The sequence below is a fragment of the Artemia franciscana genome, chromosome 21 (assembly GCF_032884065.1).
Source record: "Artemia franciscana chromosome 21, ASM3288406v1, whole genome shotgun sequence".
NCBI classification, from domain to species: Eukaryota; Metazoa; Arthropoda; class Branchiopoda; order Anostraca; family Artemiidae; genus Artemia; species Artemia franciscana.
Window position 1 is genome coordinate 15,715,525 of NC_088883.1, and position 19,357 is coordinate 15,734,881.

The following is a 19,357-nucleotide window of genomic DNA, read 5'->3' on the forward strand; positions in this document are numbered from 1 at the left end:
GCCCTGGGTCCAATTCTGAAAGTGTCATTTTCCTAATCTGACCTGAAAGAATTTGATAAAATTCTGCTTTGGCTTGAACTTTAAGGGATGGTTCTACAGACTAAAGTAAGTCTCAGGAAGGTATTTTGAAGTGCCTACCTCCACTCCTTTGCCCTGTAGAGGGCAGTAACATTTGATGACCTTTAAAAATCCTTGTGGTATGAAAGTGAAACCTTGCAAAACAAATCTTCTTCTTAAATGAAATGCAGGAAAACTGTTTTCAGTTTCACAACTTTGTCCAGTCCTAATTAATGAGGTTTCCCAGATCTGCAAATACATTTCCTAAATTTGGAAAAACTCATTGGTATGGTGTAAAATACTACCCAAATAACATGAATTGCATTTTCAGAACTAAAACTAGAGAAAAAGAAACTGAAAATTAAGGTAAAATGTTATGTCAAAATTTCCCTAGTTATAGACCTGTCAAGTAGACAAATTTCTAAGACTTAAAAAACAGAACAGGGTTAATATAGTATCTTGGCAATGCCTTCCCAGTGTATGTTTTAGGCCCTGAATTCATTTACTGAGAGATTCGTTATCCTAAGCTAGCCCATTTCTAAGATAGTAAAAAGTAGCTAAACTAGAATTTACAAAAACATCACTGGGTTATGTTTTAATTTAGTAGGCCTAAATTTTTTTGTAATTATTTTAAAGCTTATGAGTCTGAATCTAGCAAAGATGTCCCCCTTTTCTTGAGCTTTACAGCTACTTAAAAGGCAGACGCTAAATTTCACCTAGACATTTTAAATGCCATCAAGAAAAATTTGAGATAATATACTGTAGGCTATGCTATACCTAGCCTAGTTAAAGCTAGGCAACTGAAGTGCAGACTAAAAAATAGTATCCAAGCTAAGCTATTAAAAATGGCAATCAAATTATATAATACAGAAAGAAGCATATTATAAAAAATAACATACCTGTTTAAGTGCAAATTAGGCTTGTTATCAAGTCTTTTCTTGCAACCAGTAATGCAACATGAAATAACCATTCTCAATGAAATCAAATTTAAAAATTAACGTATTTACTGGAGGCAAAGAAGAAAAAGCATAAGGAACTTGGAAAATCCCTAGACTTTGAAGGGGCATATGACAATGTTAATTACCAGATTCTTTTAGTTAAACTTGCAAATCTTGGATTACCCACCAAACTTGTATCCTTTATAAAATCTTTTATGGAAAACCGAAATTTCATTGTTTGTGTAGCTTCAGCCTCTTTACCCAAAACTACAATAACCAAAGGTCTTCCACAGGGTGCAGTCTTGAGTGGTCTCCTATTTTCCCTATTTCTCTGGGACATGACCCTGCCACACACCAATTTACAGTATGCTAATGATCTGGTAATATGGGCCACTGGCAACACCTTTGAGATTGCACATTCAAAGTTGCAAAAAGCACTTTTCCAATTTGAAAAGTTTTCTCAAAATTCTGATTTACCTATTGCACCCACCAAGTCCAATATCATCCAATTCCACCATAAGCAAAATAATCTTAATGCAAGGCTAGCTCTAAATGGAATAATTATTCCAGAGGACAATCAACTTAATTATCTAGGTCTCAAACTTGACCTAAAACTTAATTCCACCTTCATATCACAAACACAATAAAAAAAATGCTATAGAAAAATAAGAATAATAAAAAGACTACTAGACACACTTTGGGGCTTTAATGAGAAAACATTACTCCAATTTTATAAATCACATATACAACCCCATATTGATTATGGCCTCATAGTTTATGGTGTTTGTGCAAAGACCCATATGCTAAAAATTGAAAAAACACAAAATGATATAATCCGTCTCATATTTGGTCTTAGGAAACCAACAAATGTTAAGTTTTTGCTTACAGAGAGTGGACTATCTCCAATAAATGAAAGAAGAAGATTTCTTCTAATTAATTACTTTACAAAAATTGAAGCCAATGATTCTCATACCCTGCATAACTGGTTAAGAAATCCATCTATGTTTAGAGGCATTGCAAATGAATATGTCAGTACCCAGAAGAAGTTCCCAGTGCCAGTAAAATCTATCGCACACACATCCCCCCCCCCAGAGGGTTTATTCCAACCCATAATGTTGCTTTAGGCAAGAGATTACATGATAATGCATCAGCAATGTCTGCCGAGTTAAACGCCATAATCATGGCATTAGAGTTCCACATGGTTAATGAATTTATGACTGTTAATTTTAAAAATGTTATAATATATTCTGACTCTTTATCAAGCCTAGAGCTAGTTTCTTCAGTTTCTCAGTATAAGATGAATATTGACACATTTATTTGTCTTAGGATTATTGATAATCTCGCTTCAAGAGGTATAAGAACTCATCTCCAGTATATTCTAAGCCACTTGGGTATAATTGGTAACGATAAGGCAGACGAAATAGCAAAAAAACTTTAGAGCTTGATCAGTCAAGTGGGAGACCAACCCCCATTAGAGACTACCATAGGTACTGATAAATAATAATAATCCAACCCTATTACTTTTCCCCAGTAAGTACCTTTCCAAGATTTATCATAGAATTTGGTCTGGCTCAAATGGGCTTAATTTTCAGGTGTTTTCATATCAGTTCCCTAATTCAACTGGCAAGTTCCCTCTTTCCCCCTTTGCAGGTCTTGTAATCTTAAAAATGAAACAATTGATCATTGCCTATTTGAATGTAATATGCTGACGTCTGCACAGCATACCCTGCAATGTAAAATGTTAGAATGCTTCAAATACCACAAAATTTCACTATCAGCCAAGAGTCTTGCTGACCATACTTGTACACAGAGTACAAAACTCAATACATATTCTCTTAAAATTCAACTCCCAGTATCAAAAGTTCTACTGCAAGAAATCTGAGCAGATACAAGATAAATAAGGACACATCAACTCCATAGCTCTATCCATCAAACAGTTCGTGGTAAGGAACTGTAGTAAGGAGCGACCCAGCTCAATAGTAAACGAAACTTATATAGTAAACGAAAAAAACGTAAACGAAAATAGTAAACGAAAAAAACGGAATTTTGATGCTAAAATATACATCAAAAGAATCAGATTTTCATGCTGATTTTAAATATATAAGTTTCATCAAATTTAGTCTTTGTCATCAAAAGGGTTGTCCCCTCTGCAATCCCTCGCTCTTTATGCTAAAGTTTGACTCTTTGCCACAATTCTGCTTTTTAAAACAATTAAAAGCTTTAGCGTAAAGAGCGAGGGTTTGCGGAGGGGACAACCCATTTCATATACGGAGTAATTTCTGTTCGTTTTAAGTTTTAATGTCGCTCCTTACTTTCATTAAAAAAACTAGTTTTTTTATGTAATTTCACAGAGTGAGACAAAAGGAAAGGGCTGAACAGTTTCGACTGAAAAGCCCCCGCCTGCTGAAAAAGAAGAAGATCGGCTCAATCAAATGGCCTAAGCCCAAGGCATAAACCTAGACTATGTCTATGGCCCTAATGAATAAATCCAGAGCCTCAACCATCCCCAGGAAGGTGTTCTCGCGTACCTGCCTCTGCCATTCCTGTTTTCTATTACTGTTTTTCAGTCTCAGGTGCTTATAAAAACTTAAGTGATAAATTAAACATAAAATTGTTTTCACAGTTTCTTAGTCCTGTACTATTATTTGCTTGAAACTTTAAATTAGTCAAGACACTTGGCAAAAGGGGTAGTGAAAAACATCTCCCCTTTTCCACCATTTAGCTAGAAAGAAATTGAACACATTACATGAAACTTTTTATGGTCCTTCCAAATCTAGTAGTTGCTTCAGGGACAAATTCCTTTTTGATCCCTTAAAGAGGCCCTGAAAGGTAAGTAAATACCTGGTCAATTTTTAGTCTATAATTTAAGGTTAAAGAAATTAGTTAGAAACTTGCAATCAGTTATTAAATTCATTATTTCAAATTAGTATATTTCAAAGGGATTGATTCACTCCAAATACGTACAGTTTAATTGAATAAAGCTTTAATTTTCCAAAAGCTATTCTACAATTCCAAGCATTTTCCTAATGTCTGTATAAAAGGACCCATTTTGTGCAATAACTCTGCTGTAGCATAATGAGAGCAGATGGAAAAACTGGGTAGTTAAAAACAGATTGCCTTCCTTTTAAAAAAAAACATGCCTGAATAAATAACAATGACTAATTAAAACAATAAACATAAATTAGTAATTACTAAAAGAAAAAAAAATACACCTGAAAAATCAATGCTGGCACCATTGTTAAAATACAATTGAAGTTGCTTCTAGATACATACACATGCAAACCATCACAATTAGATATGATGCAATTAAAAAAAATTGATAAAGAACCATACAGTAATATTTTATACACTTTCTAGACCATGCCTATAATTATCTACACCTTCATCTATCTCCTGTCATGTTGTAGAAGTAAAGCAATCCATAATTTTTTGCTTGCTTTTTCTGTTTCTGTTGTTACTTAAAAGTTTATTGGAGAGAAAGTGCATCCTTTTATACAGACCAGGAAAATATTCGGCATTTCTGGATAATATTTACAAATCCAATTTTTTTTGGTATTACAATTGGTATAGATCAATGCCTTTGGAATATATTAGTCTGCTCTTGAATAATTCATTCATAAACAAATAGTGTGTTTTAACCAATTTTAAAAGTGTTTGGTGATCACTTTTTTGTGTGGTGACAAAAATGAGATACGTTTCAGGACTCAAAATGGTATTTGTCCTTTAAGCAATTATTATATTTAGAAAGAGCATAAAAAAGGGTATCAAGTGGTGATACCCTTAGCTATCACCAAGGGTATCAAATTATGTAAAAAAGATAATTATACAAAAAAGGAAAAATTAACCAAATAATTAATGATGAAAAATAAGAAAGTAGTTAGCACACTGAAACATGAAAGTGGAAAATAGTGTTTGGACTCATCCCTAGATTTGAAAATAACTTTTTCTTTGTGTCCTCATTCAAAAAAATGAAAAGCCCCCTCACCCCCAAACTTAGAAAATTTAACCCTTTAATCTTTATTTAAAAATAAAAAATAGACCCTGCCCCCACCCAGTAATTTCATGAATTGGTATCACTGGCAAAGATTAGACATACCTCTGTCCCCCAGATTTGAAAAAAAAATGTACCTAAAATTAGTTTTTACCTCTTTTCCCTCTTCCACATGGTTCTTACCTGTGTGATGCCATACTGGTAGTTAATGAGAACAATGACTTATTTCTATTTAAGTTTGATTCAAACTAAAGTAAAGAATCAGGCACTATGAAGTGCTTTGCTACCACTGGGACTATTTTCTCTGAAAAAAATCAGTTGAGGTGGAAGTTTAGGAGCAAGGGAGCCAGAGTCTGCACTATTTATTATCTAACCTGTCCTAACCTTTTTTTGCTTGGTATGATAACACAACATGAAAATAACCTTATTTTTCTGTTTTTCAGACTACATGTTTTCTGGCCCAACCATGGATCATACTTATAACACTTTGTTTGAAACATTCCAGGTCAATGGAGAAGACTTGAAGTTTTATAACTGCCGAAATTTATCTCCAGAAAAATATGGTATTTTCATTAAATTAATTTGGTTATATTTAGCATATAGATTGAAATGCTCATTATGGTTATTGTCTATGTAATTATATTACGCCCCAGTCCACTGTAAGGATTAGATGACCCTCTCCCAATGTTTTCAGCGAATCAGTAAAATTGTGATGCTTCTTGCAAAAAAAAAATAAAAATATGATATTAAACTAATGAAAAAAGGTCAGTTTGACTTGGTAAAAATATCTATATATATAGAAAAACCAGTAATTTTAACGGCGATATTTCCTGAATCGTTCAGGGAAATTCCGTTGCCCCCCATGAACATGTTGGCATCAGTATTTTGCCAAGATATTGACATCTCTGCCTGTAAGCTGGTATGTGTTTAGTGTTGGGAATAATAAACTAGATGGACCTAATTTCAGTGATTCAAGATTTTATTTCAATTTTATCCTGTGTTGTAGCAATATGGATGCTTAAAAAGAATGTTCACAGTTTGAGAAGTGGTATATATATATATATATATATATATATATATATATATATATATATATATATATATATATATATATATATATATATATATATATATATATATGCATAACCACTAGAACCACTTTGAAGGTTTTGAAAATTTGTCCCAGATCCTTGATGCCAAGATAGCCAAGATTAGAATAACATATTATTTGAATATTGTATCTCTATCTTGAAGATTAAAGGGGGTAAATAATTTAATCGGGGGATTCTTTCCAGGCTATTTCGTGCTTTGTTATAAGGTGGATTAATATCCTAGAAAGGGCTAGAACATTAAAATTCCAACAATAAAACTATTTCGATCTCTTGTCTCGTCATATAAACTGTTCTAGATATTAGAGTCATCTCAAGGATATTAGAAAGACTTAGGCCAATTTCCTACTGTTGAAAAGGGAAACAAAGATACCTACTGTGTCTAAATTTTTTTTTTTATTATCTGCAGTTGGAAGAAGAAAATGAGGCATTAAGGCATTGCTAAAAATTGCAAAACTGATGTCTTTTCTATTTGAAGTCCTGTCCTTTCTATAAAACGAGAAAGTTCTTCTGAAAATAATTATATTGAAAAAGCTTCTTTGTATTCTAGAATAGTTCGAATTAGCATAGAAGATTGTTTTTGGGTATTTGGCATTTAGAGTGGCCAGGTGAGGGTGTACTTCTTGTTTAGGACTGGTGGTAGGTTTCTTTTGATGACTAGAAGAGGACTAAAGATGATTATTGCTGATTTAACATGAGAGCTAAAGTCTAGAGATATTAGTTGGCTACTCAGTCTAGGATTGGTTTTCGAGGTTTCCTTATTCAGTCTCGTAAAGGCTCACGAAATGTCACTTTAAAATAGCAATATTCACGAAATGTCACTTGTATAAATTGCAACAGACTTAGATAGATGTTGACAAGATGAATGGTGAGAGAACTGGAAGTGGGTGACAAATTTGATTAGCTTGGTTGCATATCATCTTCAAATAATCCTATGGTAAAAGATCCAGCGTTTTTCCAGGTTTAGTGAGGGGGAAGAGGTAGAACAAAAGTGTTTGGCTAAAAAATTCCAATTGGTTCCTTCGAAACTATGTTATGGTTCCTCTCTCTTCCTTATGCAGGTAATTGCAATTCCTTTAGAAAATTGTTTGGGCTTGTAAGTTTTGTTGTAGTGATTATGCTGTTGTTGGTACAAGATACATCTCAAAAGCATTTGTATTGGAGGATCCTTTCTTCTTCAGTATTTTAATCCTCTTCCCCGTGTGTGATCTAATGATGTGTTGTGGGTTACTTGTGTTATAATACCTTTTCAATGTGCTTTATTTCACGTCAGAATAATTTACATATGTGTTTCTGTAGCAGAATACGCGGAATTCTATGGAAAGTAGTATTGAACGCTTGTCTGATTTAGCTCGAAGTTCAAAGGCAAACATCCCTAGAATAGTTCTATTAAGTAGTCTGCAGGGGGGGGGGGGTATGACAAAGGACGGATCCCCTAGATTAGATAGAGGTGAGGCTATCAAAAACCTCGCAACAACTTTGGGGATATCTTCAGACATGACCGAAATAGAAGCTTAAAAAGGATGGGAAAGCGGAGACATATTTGCCAATCTGTTGACCTGTGATGGCTGAATACTGTGTCAATTTTTTTTTTAGTAGCAGTCAATATTATCCAATCGAAATATTTCGGAGGTAAGGGCCCGGAGGTTTTTTCCTAGGTGACGCTCCTGATATGTATTAAAAGCAGCAGTTCAAAGTGCTATATGAATGAATAATGAATATATTAATCCTTTTCTTTTAGATCGTCTTCCATATAGCATAAGAGTACTGCTAGAATCAGCTGTCAGAAATTGTGATGAATTTCATGTTACCAAAAAGGATGTTGAGACAATTCTTGATTGGAATGATATTCAGCTCAAAGAAACAGAGATCTCATTCAAGCCATCTAGAGTCATACTACAGGTTTGGATATATACACCACCTTTTTGGGCTTTGGGTAGATTATTGTTGTAAAAGCAGAAATACATAAATTTTAGTCTTACAAGGGAAGGAATGGGGATTCAGAAAACTTCAAGGAAAGGGTGGGATGGATTTTTAAAAAGATTAAATAAAAAAAAAACAAGTTTTTTTAACTGAAAGTAAGCAGCGACATTAAAACTTAAAACGAACAGAAATTACTTCGTATATGAAAGAGGCTGCTTCCTCATCAACGCCCCGCTCTTTACGCTAAAGTTTTTTACTGTTTTAAAAAGAAAAATTGATAGACAGAGTCAAACTTTAGCGTAAAGAGCGGGGCGTTGATGAGGAAGCAGCCTCTTTCATATACGAAGTAATTTCTGTTCGTTTTAAGTTTTAATGTCGCTGCTTACTTTCAGTTAAAAAAACTTGTTTTTTTTTATTTAATTTCTGAACGTTTTTGAATCAATGCATATTTTGATTTTGGCTCTCCGCAGAGGAATAATTAAAACGAAATTTTCATTTTTTTTTTTTTTTTTTGGCTAAATGGCTTTCTCATAATTTTGATCGAATGATTTTGAGAAAAAAAGAGCGGGGGAGGAAGCCTAGTTGCCCTCCGATTTTTTTGGTTAATTAAAAAGGCAACTAGAACTTTTAATTTTTTACGAATATTTTTATTAGTAAGAGATTTACGTAACTTATAAATTAGCTTACGTAAAGAACTTTTGTATTCTCATATTTTTATTACATATATGAGGGGGTTCGCCCCCTTGTCAGATCCTCGCTCTTTACACTAAAGCTTAAATTTTGTCCCAATTCATTAAGAATTACCCCAGAATCACAAAAGCCGTAGAATAAATAGTTGAAATTACTAAAAATACTTTAACGTAAAGAGCGAGGTATTAGGAGGAGGTGAGCCCCTCAAATGGGTAATAATTTCTGTTTGTTTTAAGTTTTAATGATGTTCCTTACTTCCAGCTGAAAGTACTTTTTCATATTTATTTTTTCATTGTGTTTTTAAATAATGCTAGTAAATCCTGCGCTCCCTTCATGGAGATTTTCATCCCCCATGACAAATTATCGATGGAAAGTTCCCCCAGCATATCCCCCTCTTCTCAACCCCTCCCCCAACCAAAAAAATCCTCCTGAAAACGCCTGTACACTTCCCAATAACCATTACTATATGTAAGCATTGGTCAAAGTTTGTAACTTGTTGCCCCTCCCATGGGGACTGTGGGGGAGTAAGTCGTCCCTAAAGACATAGTTATAAGGTTTTTCGACTACGCTGAATAAAATGGCTATCTCAGAATTTTGATCCGTTGACTTTGGTAAAATAATTAGCGTGGGAGGGGGCCTAGGTGCCCTCCAATTTTTTTGGTCACTTAAAAAGGGCACTAGAACTTTTCATTTCCGTTAGAATGAGCCCTCTTGCAACATTCTAGGACAACTGGGTCGATACGATCACCCCTGGGAAAAAGAAAAAAAACAAAAAAAAAACAAACAAATAAACACGCATCCGTGATCTGCCTTCTGGCAAAAAATACAAAATTCCACATTTTTGTAGATAGGAGCTTGAAACTTCTACAGTAGGGTTCTCTGATACGCTGAATCTGATGGTGTGATTTTTGTTAAGATTCTATGACTTCTAGGGGGCGTTTCCCCCTATTTTCTAAAATAACGCAAATTTTCTCAGGCTCGTAACTTTTGATGGGTAAGACTGAACTTGATGAAACTTATATATTTAAAATCAGCATTAAAATGCGATTCTTTTGATGTAGGTATTGGTATCAAAATTCCATTTTTTAGAGTTTCTGTTACTATTGAGCCGGGTCGCTCCTTACTACAGTTCGTTACCACGAACTGTTTGATCACCATAATACCCTTATTTCCGAAGTTATTTTTAGTTTATTTTACACTCATCTTGTGGGGACAGGAATGATCCCTATGTACTCTTATATACTGCTATGCTTTGGTTGTTGAAGTGGTTAGAATTAGACATAAGCTAAATTGACCATAAGTGTTGCACTTTTGACTGTAGCTTAGGTATTTTGAGAGAATTTATAGTCTATTGATTGAATGGTTTTTACCGTTTTCATCTAACAGAGAACAAATGAGATACTTATATAGAATGCAGAGACTTCTGCTTTCTTGTATTTAATTCTTTGGATTATTTCTCAAATAGCCATCGCTATGTCTGGCTTAATAAAATCGATCAAATTCGGAAGCTGATGACTAAACACCAAGAACAATTAAAGAATGAGAACAAAGCCAATGAATAAAGATAACATTAAAGGGGCTAGTATTAACTACATAGCAGAAATGTGTCTAAACTTTTATGTTACGCGGTAACAACTTTTCTGATGAATCTAATTGATGAAAATTTAGTTATTTCATTGTCTTTGCTTTATTGTTTAATAATAATTTGTATATACTGTGTAATAGTGATGAGAAGATGTTGAATTTTTCTTAAATTCTTATTCTAATTTTGATACTACCTCTTAGTCACAATCGATACGATATCTGATTCCAATTCTTAATCAATGGAGGTTTAACAGAGTTTAAATTTTTCTTTAGATTCCCTCTTACATTTTTAATTACATATTAAAAATGTATTAACGCACGTAAATACACACACAAAAATCAGAAATACCGAAATCTGATATTTCTAAAATGCATAAAATCACAAAGCACGCACAAATAAAAAAGATATCCTAAAGCAGAAACTAAAACGGTAGTGAAAATGGGGAAAGGGAGGGAAAATTGCTGAGAAAAAGCTAGAGGAAAAAGAAAAGGAGTTTGACAATCTGGATGAAAAGCAGAGATTGAGGAACAGGGGAAATGCGAACAAAAGAAACAACGGTAGGAGGATTACAGTACCCACAAACCTCAATGGGGCTGATGAAAAATATTGAAAGCACAATGTATATTGCTCCCGGCAGAATGAAATTTCAAAATAAGATAGAATACTGCTTCCTTAAATTTGCTGAAGTTCACTTGGAATGACGAGAAATAGTTGTTTAAATTGGAGTATAAATTGGTTTTTGACAATTGTTAGGTAATGGAGTCTTATCAACTGATCCAATTAGCCATTATGCAGTTTTAGAAACCGTGGTTCACATAAAACAACATAGTGAAAAAAATATCAAGCGTATTTGGAAAATGTCTAGAAGAGTTTGGCGGGGAGCTGTCTTTTACGTTGTCTGCCATATAATATCTTGCCCCCTAAATAAAAATATAAGTCATATTACCTCCCTAATCCTCAAAAAATCTCTATAGAAGTTTCAAATCGATCTCTGAGGCGTGAGATAGAACAGGGCCTGCTCTCTTGTGATGATCGGAAATCAAATGGGCTCGTGAAAGTACTTCGACGAAGCATTGACTCTAACTACTCGTTTTATGACCTCACGTGATTGGCTATGTTTGATGGATGGTTGCAAAATATATAGAGTAAGATCCGAGTATACTGGCACATATACAGGGAGCTCTTGTGAACTTAGACCCTGGCAAATTATCCACACCCTTGAATATTCTTTTGTATATTTGTTTTGAGCTCTCACAACTGGGGTGGGGGGTGTTTAACGATTGCTCCCGTCAAAATTTGTTTCTGATTAGAGATAAATTATGGAAGACTTAGCGAAATTTAAGTAAAAGGGGAATTACCTAGTGTTTTTACGAAAACTTTAATTAAATCCCTATACAAGAAAAACGATAGGAGTGTGTATGGTAATTACAGAGGCAGTAGCTTAGCATCTGTTGGAAGTAAATTACTTATCATGATGATATAGCATCTCTATGCTGTATATAAAGTTTTAAGAGAAGAGCACTATGGTTTTAAGAAGAGGAGAGGATGTGTCGACCATACTCTTAGATTAATGTCTAAAAAGTAGGCCTACCTGAATTCTCAGACCCTTTTAGTATTCAGTTTATGAATTTTGAACTGGCATCAGATTCAGCTGAAGGAAAAGTTCGAGTAAAGGCCCTGTCCTTGTATACCACAATGTTGTTGTGGGAATAATGTTGCTACTGTTAAGGTATGAAGTAAGGTTAGTAGCTGGTTCAGTCTGGAATCAGGAGTTAAGAAGGGTTGTGTCCTGTCCCCGCTTTTATGAGTTATTTTGATGGACTTCGTTTGGATTAACGTGGGAAAGGCTGTTGGAGAACATGGTATCAAATAGGATGGCGAAAGTCTCCTTAACTTAGATTATGCGGATAATTTTAGTATCTTAGGCAAAAATGTTAGCGATATGAATGTATTTTGGAGGTTTTGAGAGGTCAGAGAAAAAGAATAGGCTTGAAAATTGACGTTAATAAAAATAACTCACTGGGATTAAAGGGGGGGGGGTATGAAGAGGACATGTTCAGTAACGGCAAAATTGATCAAGTGGATTGCTTAAAAGGAAAGTATTTAAAGGAAATGGGATTTTGGGGGAAGAGATATAGAGCGAAGCTTTGGATAATTTTGGGTGGTGGAGTAGCATGCACAGCTGTGTTGCCTTCCGGTGCTGGAGGGAGTTGTTTGTAGAAGTAATAGTTTGGTGTTATACTGTAATAGATTTCTCTATAAAAACCAAATTCAGCACCAGTTTTCGAAGGATTAAGGAAAAAGGACATAAGTTCATAAAGTCAAGTGTTACTCTACTTTCATTTGTAGTTAACAAATCTGAACTATACAGATTATGCTTTTGTCTTATCAAAAAAAAGTTTTAAATAATGAATTGTTCTAAATCCTAACAGAAATGATAAATTTGGTTGCGAATTCATATAATTATGATTTGTATCGATAGATTTCACCTCAATCGTAAGGAAAAAGTACATAAGTATTGACATTGTTGAGACCTAGGACACAGTCTTTTCTTATAATGCAAATAAAATTTACATTGGAAATATTTCGAGAAACTGAAACGTTTTCTCGATTCTGTTACCGATTCTGACACCTGCAGTGTCGCAGATTGTTTGGTTCCCAATTTTGATTAATTGTTCTATCATTAATATACGCCAGTCTGCAAATTGATGCAATATTCCAATACAATTCCAATAAAAATTGTATTCCAATACAATTTTTTTTTCAAAATTTAATGCCAAAAAATATGATCTTGTGATTTTAACCCCATCCCTTGGAATCTCCGTCCGTAGGGTTAAAGTTGGGGCGTGTATATTCTTCCTTCTATATTTATTTGGGGAGTTAAGAAAGTATTTCATGCTGATTTAGTTGTTACCTTTCAAGGAGCTGGATAAATTTGTAGATACAACGTGTTGGGTACAGTCTAGTTTATATAAATCCTATTCTTTTTTACCAAATATTTTCTTAGGATTTTACGGGTGTGCCTGCGGTTGTTGATTTTGCTGCCATGCGAGATGCTGTTAAAAGACTTGGAGGAGATCCAATGAAAGTCAACCCCATCTGTCCTGCTGATTTAGTTGTTGATCATTCTATACAAGTTGACTTTTCTGGAAGGTTAGTTGACCTCTAATAATATTTCTTGTCGTTATGTTTTATGACATCTGTTAGGAAGACATCTGGTGTTCTACTACTCGTAATGTTGAATTTCCTAGTTAAATGGCAAGAGAATAGTGTCTTTTTAAAATGCGTCAAACTTATACACAATCGCCCATATTCGAGTTCAGCACCACCCTACAGATCAATTCCTTTTAGTCTCCTCTTTCGTTCACCATCAGCATTAGTTACCTAACTTGCAGCATTATTTCGTACTAGTCAAAGCGTCTTCGAAACGATAGGCACAAGATGGCTGGCCCCCAACCCCCCATTGCACTTCCTGGCTGAAGGGCCAAGAAACGGAGATCAGCACCGCCGGTACGGACTGTAAAGTCTAATGCCGTATCCTTTGCCTTTTTTTTAGGCACAAGAAAGAAAAACAAACTGCAGCATATACTCTTTTACTAGGACTAAAGGAAATAGTTTCCCCTTCTCCAAAACACAAAATCTTTTGATACTCTTACCCCTCCCCATAAAAGAAATTGCAAGTTTCAACTCTTTTCCCCATGTTATGTTTGAACTACGTGTATAACCCGTTACTTTTTATTGAAACTTACTGACTATGCAATCTGCATAATAAGATATTCTAAAGTGCCTTTAGGCTTCGTGTATAAAAACGGAACAAAAATATATGCTCTCTTGTGGGCATCCTAAAATCATCTGACTTCTTAAAAGTTCTCCAGAGAAGTCGTTACTCTCTGTATATATATTACATAATTGTTTTCAATTAGCAACCAAAAACTGGCTTGGTGTACTAGCCGAGTGGCTAGCGCGTTGGACTTGCAGTTCTGTGTTTGCAAGGGCAGGGGTTCGATTCCTGGTGTCACATATTGTTTGGTTTGGAACGGGTGTCATTGGTGTGACTCTCTAAGCTCAGCTAGAGTCGATCCAGTTTTAAATGAGTACCTAGAGATATCTGAGGGGAAACACAAAAAGGATCGGATAATCATACAATGTACAACATAAAGTACTCCCAGTCGAAGGCAGAGAATCAGGAGATCGGTACCTGCTCTTCGCGGACCATTAGTCGACATGCAAAAAAGCCTTTTTGAGATATTAGAGACTAAAATAGGTTGTTTTTTTGTTGTTGTTGTTCCTTCTTCTCTTCATTATCTTCTTTTTTTTCACATATCACGGACATAAAGTAAGTTCACCGGGGATAAGTTTTATATAATTAACATAAAAAACAGTCTTTGTCAACAAGGTTTGAACTTTTTGGTTATAATTTTCCTCAATGTTTGAAATTTTATTCAGCAATTTTGCAAGATTATTGATGATGGTGAGGAAGCGAGGGGCTAATCCGTGGGTTGTCCTGATCTCGTCGAAAACTAAGCATTAAAAGTTGTGATATTGTTATGCAAGCCTCTGGTTTTCTTTTACCCGATTATCTTTAATTTATCATTTCATTTTTCTTCTTTGAATAATATGTGTCTGTAATAGTCACTAGACAGATGTTTTATTTTATTTTATGGACCATCATCTTTTACGGTAATGGAACGATAATAGTTTATTTGATATATAGATATACATTAAAAGTTAAAAGATAGTGTAGCAGTTTAATGTATCTGATATTCAAATAGAAAATAGCTAGGAAAACATGTAGGCTAATAGCTGCTGTTGTTTTTTTTTTTTTTTTTTTTTTTTTTTTTTTTTTTTTTTTTTTTTTTTTTTTTTTTTTTTTTTTTTAGTTTAGATTAATCAAATAACTGGAATGTTATTTAATTCAACATTGCAACATGAGATAATGTAAATTGCAGTGACTTGATAAATAAATTATGTTAAAAAGAATAAATAAAAGATAGTAACTGAATAAATTGACAAAACTTTGAAGAAAGTGACTTGAGGTTGTTTTTCTGTAGACGATGACACATATTCTAGAGATGAACTTGAAAATACATCAAAAATAATTTTTGTATTAAAAGCTCCCTAACAAATATACCCAGTACTACTCTAAGTGAGAAATGTATAACACATTTTCAAAAACTAAAACCTTATTAATTGTCTTGAGAACTACTCAAGAAACTTCAAAACGGTGTTCTTTTATCAGGGAAGGGGAGGGGGGGGGGGTATAATCAATTTACCAATTCCGTTTAAATTGTTGAGATTAATCAAGACCCCTCCCCCATTGTAAAATTGAATAATACAGGCCTTAGTTTCGTTTTTTTTTCAATCCATCGTTCCATTTGAATTATATTATTCACAAGTTGTAACTTATACACTATTAAAATTCTTCGAAAAAATTACACATATTCTTGAGGCAAGGGATATTCAGTCGGGTTGGCCACTGACATTTTTATACTAGCCATAATTTTTTTTTTATAATTTTTTTATAAACAAATTTATAATTTTTATAATTTTTTAGCCATAATTTTTTATAATTCACTGAAAAAAACCAGCTAAGTCCCGACTCAGTGTAACGACGATCTAAATCCTGACTTACTTGCTGACTCTATTGGACAACAGCAGAAACCTATTAAGTAGAAACCTACCTTATGCTATTTTGTGTAGATCAGAGAAAAACTAATATATAGCCTCTTCCTTCAAACACAAGATTAATTGTCCCTTTACTCCCCCCCGCTCAAGAAAATTTTCTGAAAATTTAATCTTGATCCTCCAGCCGTGAGAAAAAGCAGGATATACCTACTGAAAAACGTATAAAATTTGCCAACTTATAGTGGGAGCTACTGACCATATGTGATCTCTTTAACCGTGTGCAGTGCTAGCTAGCCTTAAGGCGTCAAAAGTGGAATTAACATAATCTTTCCAGATACTTATTCTAATATCAATCTGATTGTCAGAAATCAGCTGATTGTGTGAGTAAAAGTGCTCAGGAGAAGTAAAAGTGCTCAGTTATATCCATGTTACTCGCACCTTCTTTCTCTGATCTAGATTATCTGGCTTATCCTCTCTGAGAACTGCTCAGCAATCTGCTTTTTTCAATTACTACCACCGTGTGAAAATGTCGGATACGGCCTTTAGGCGTAACAGCGAAATTTATTACGATAAATTTTTACTCCTTAGTTTGATAAAATTTAATCCTGTCATAATCCAATGACACAACCTACCTCTCAGAGTTCTACTTCTTCTTTTTCTTCACCCTACTTCTCACATTTTTGTCGATTAAACGTATAAAATAAAATTGATTAGCTATTAATTATTCTCTCTGTGTTGAGAGCAATAAAAAAAGAGGTTTTCTCTAGCGAAATGATTGTAGGTTGTGCATTTGAAAAACTTTTTCCTAATACATCGAAGATTTCTTTTTTATTTTAAGATCGACATTGAGTATTGATTTTTTTTTTCTATGATTATTTAAGACCAAACTAAATTTTACTTAGAATAATTTTGTACTAGTTGTGTAATAAAGTCAATTTTCTGGGCCAAATCAATTTGGATTCTAAACTGCTCATAAGTGAGAAGCGTCTCTCAAGTGAGCTAAAGCCCTCTAGACTTTTATATTAGCTATTGTAATGTATATGGACTCATTGAAGATTATATGCAACAAGGGGGTAAAGGAAAGTATGAATAAAAAGAGATATTGACTGCCAAGTAGTAGCTTGTTTTAATTTTAAATATGTGAAGTAGCAATATGGGTATAATAGGGGACAAAAAAGTAATTTCGAATATTTATGAAATGTTTTGTTTTATAAACTATTACGGTTTTTTATATTCATGATTAGCTTTAGTTGAAAATTGTCATACAATTTTACTATCCAAAGACGTATCGAATATTGTTATCAGATGTCTGCTCCTTAAGTTAAGCAATGCTCTAACTTAATTAAATTAAGCTCCTTAACTTAATTAAATTAACTTAATTATATACTTTAACTTAATTAATATACTTAATTACTTAATATAATAATATACTTATTTACTTAATATAATAATATACTTAATTACTTAATTAATTAATATACTTAATTATATACTTTAACTTAATTAAATTAAGCTCCTTAAATTAAGCCTTGCAAATAAGATGCTCTAATATAAAGTAAAAAGACACTCACGGGGAGATAAAATCTGTTTTTGAACTATTCGTTTCCCAGTAAAATTATTTTCGATTTTAATAACTATCAACATTTGTGTGTTTCTCAGTCCAGAGTCCACTGTAATTAGCGAAATATCTTTAAATGACAATACTGTTAATTGCCTTGAAATCTTCTGTTGGATTGGTTACGATTTTCGTCAATAATCGACATTATTGGTACTTCTTTACCTAAGTTTGTATATATTCTTCGGTTCTAAAGAATCAAATAGTTGACAAATGTTTTTTTGTCGGTAGGTGGCACGAGCCTCCGAAATCCCGCTGTGATAATACAATTCGCTGGGACCATCCTTGTAGGTTAGTATCCTGAATATCCTGTTCTGCATCCTAAACTTTTTTGTTATCCTTAATTGCTTGTCTCTTCCTTAGTTTGGCTTTTCTTGAATGCTGGCATAATTTGATGTTGACGTTAGCATAATCGATCTTCGGTATCAGAATTTGAATTAGAGTTTCTGTAGTTTGTTCTTCTTTTTGAGGGTGAAAGGAATTCTTTTACTTTCTTCGATAGTATACCTTTCACGGGCTTACTGTTGACTACCTTCAAGTTTGACAAGTAGTTTATGTAGTCGTATATATATATATATATATATATATATATATATATATATATATATATATATATATATATATATATATATATATATATATATATATATATATATATATATATATATATATATATTATATATATATGAATTTATTTATGTGTATATAAATTTTTTACCAATGTCAGAAAACATGGGGAAATGAGGGAAAGGTGAATTCCTCTTGGTGTCAGTAATGCCTCGAGACTAGAAAAATATGTTACAGCTTGGGAAAGTGTACATATTTAAAGTTAATTCTACACACTATTTATTTGTCTATACCTCACCTTTGAATGAATACTAATGTACAAATATATGTGAAGTAAGTTGTGACTAATTAACACAAACTAATTGGCACTTGTATTAATAATACTTTACTTAATTTACTTCGGTGGAAACCAGATGGTGTCCTGTCATGCCCATCAGCACAGTATCTTGTAACGTTTTCCAATAACCACTAGCGGATCCAGGGAGAGGCCAGGGGGCCCTGTCCCCCAAGATTTCTTCTGGCACCGTCCTTCGCTCTTTTTTCACTCTTTTTAGAATAAATTTGTCTATTTGGTCGATTATTGGCACCTTTGTCACATTGCCCCCCACCAAGATCTGGGTCATTGGTGCCCTTGTCACACCCCCCTCCCCCCAGATTTTGCTCCAGATTTGTCCTTGCCAACCACCATTGTGTTCAATCGGGTGGTTTCTGCTTTTTCGTACTAAACCCATTATAAGACTGGATCTACTAATCGCAATCAACATAACGGCGCTGACACAATGTCATCCATGTCTTGTTATCTTTTTTCCAGCCCGGTCAAAGGGTGGATGATCCTAGAAACTTAAGGAGGGGGCTTATTGGATCGCAAACTAAAAGTCCAATTAATCATAGAATAACATTACACCGCTTCAAGACCCTCTGCGCTCTGCAGTCCTACATGACATCGGACCGACATTTCAAGATTGCCATTCTGATTGGAACAGTCGAAAGGCCTAGAAATACGCTGCATGGGGTGAAATGATGTATATACAAAGCTTTTCAATACGCACAAAATGTTAATCTATACGCTACTGTTAATATATACAAAATTTTAAGAATTAAAAAACGAATAGAAATTAAATTAAAAAACGTTATTTCTCCTTAAAAAGTAAAGAGCAAATCCTAACTTAATTCAAGCCGAAACTACAAAGAGTTCAGAGATGAAACCTAAAACGAACAGGATTTACAATAAACATTGAATTTAAACTTCAAACAAAC

The 19,357-nt window shown here is 33.8% G+C and overlaps 1 protein-coding gene across 4 annotated transcripts in view; it reads left to right on the forward strand.

Moving 5' to 3' along the window:
* The window catches only part of LOC136040664 (cytoplasmic aconitate hydratase-like), an 83,629-nt gene that overhangs the window by 12,610 nt on the left and 51,662 nt on the right, over nucleotides 1–19,357 (forward strand). For 2 of the 4 annotated variants that reach the window (XM_065724952.1, XM_065724953.1), the window contains exons 2-5: nucleotides 5,430–5,549; nucleotides 7,837–7,997; nucleotides 13,301–13,446; nucleotides 17,765–17,824. In XM_065724952.1, coding sequence (XP_065581024.1) covers nucleotides 5,435–5,549; nucleotides 7,837–7,997; nucleotides 13,301–13,446; nucleotides 17,765–17,824 — 482 coding nt within the window. In that variant the 5' untranslated portion in view covers nucleotides 5,430–5,434. The remainder of the gene's footprint in view (nucleotides 1–5,429; nucleotides 5,550–7,836; nucleotides 7,998–13,300; nucleotides 13,447–17,764; nucleotides 17,825–19,357) is intronic. The other 2 variants (XM_065724954.1, XM_065724955.1) reach the window with 1 other exon arrangement.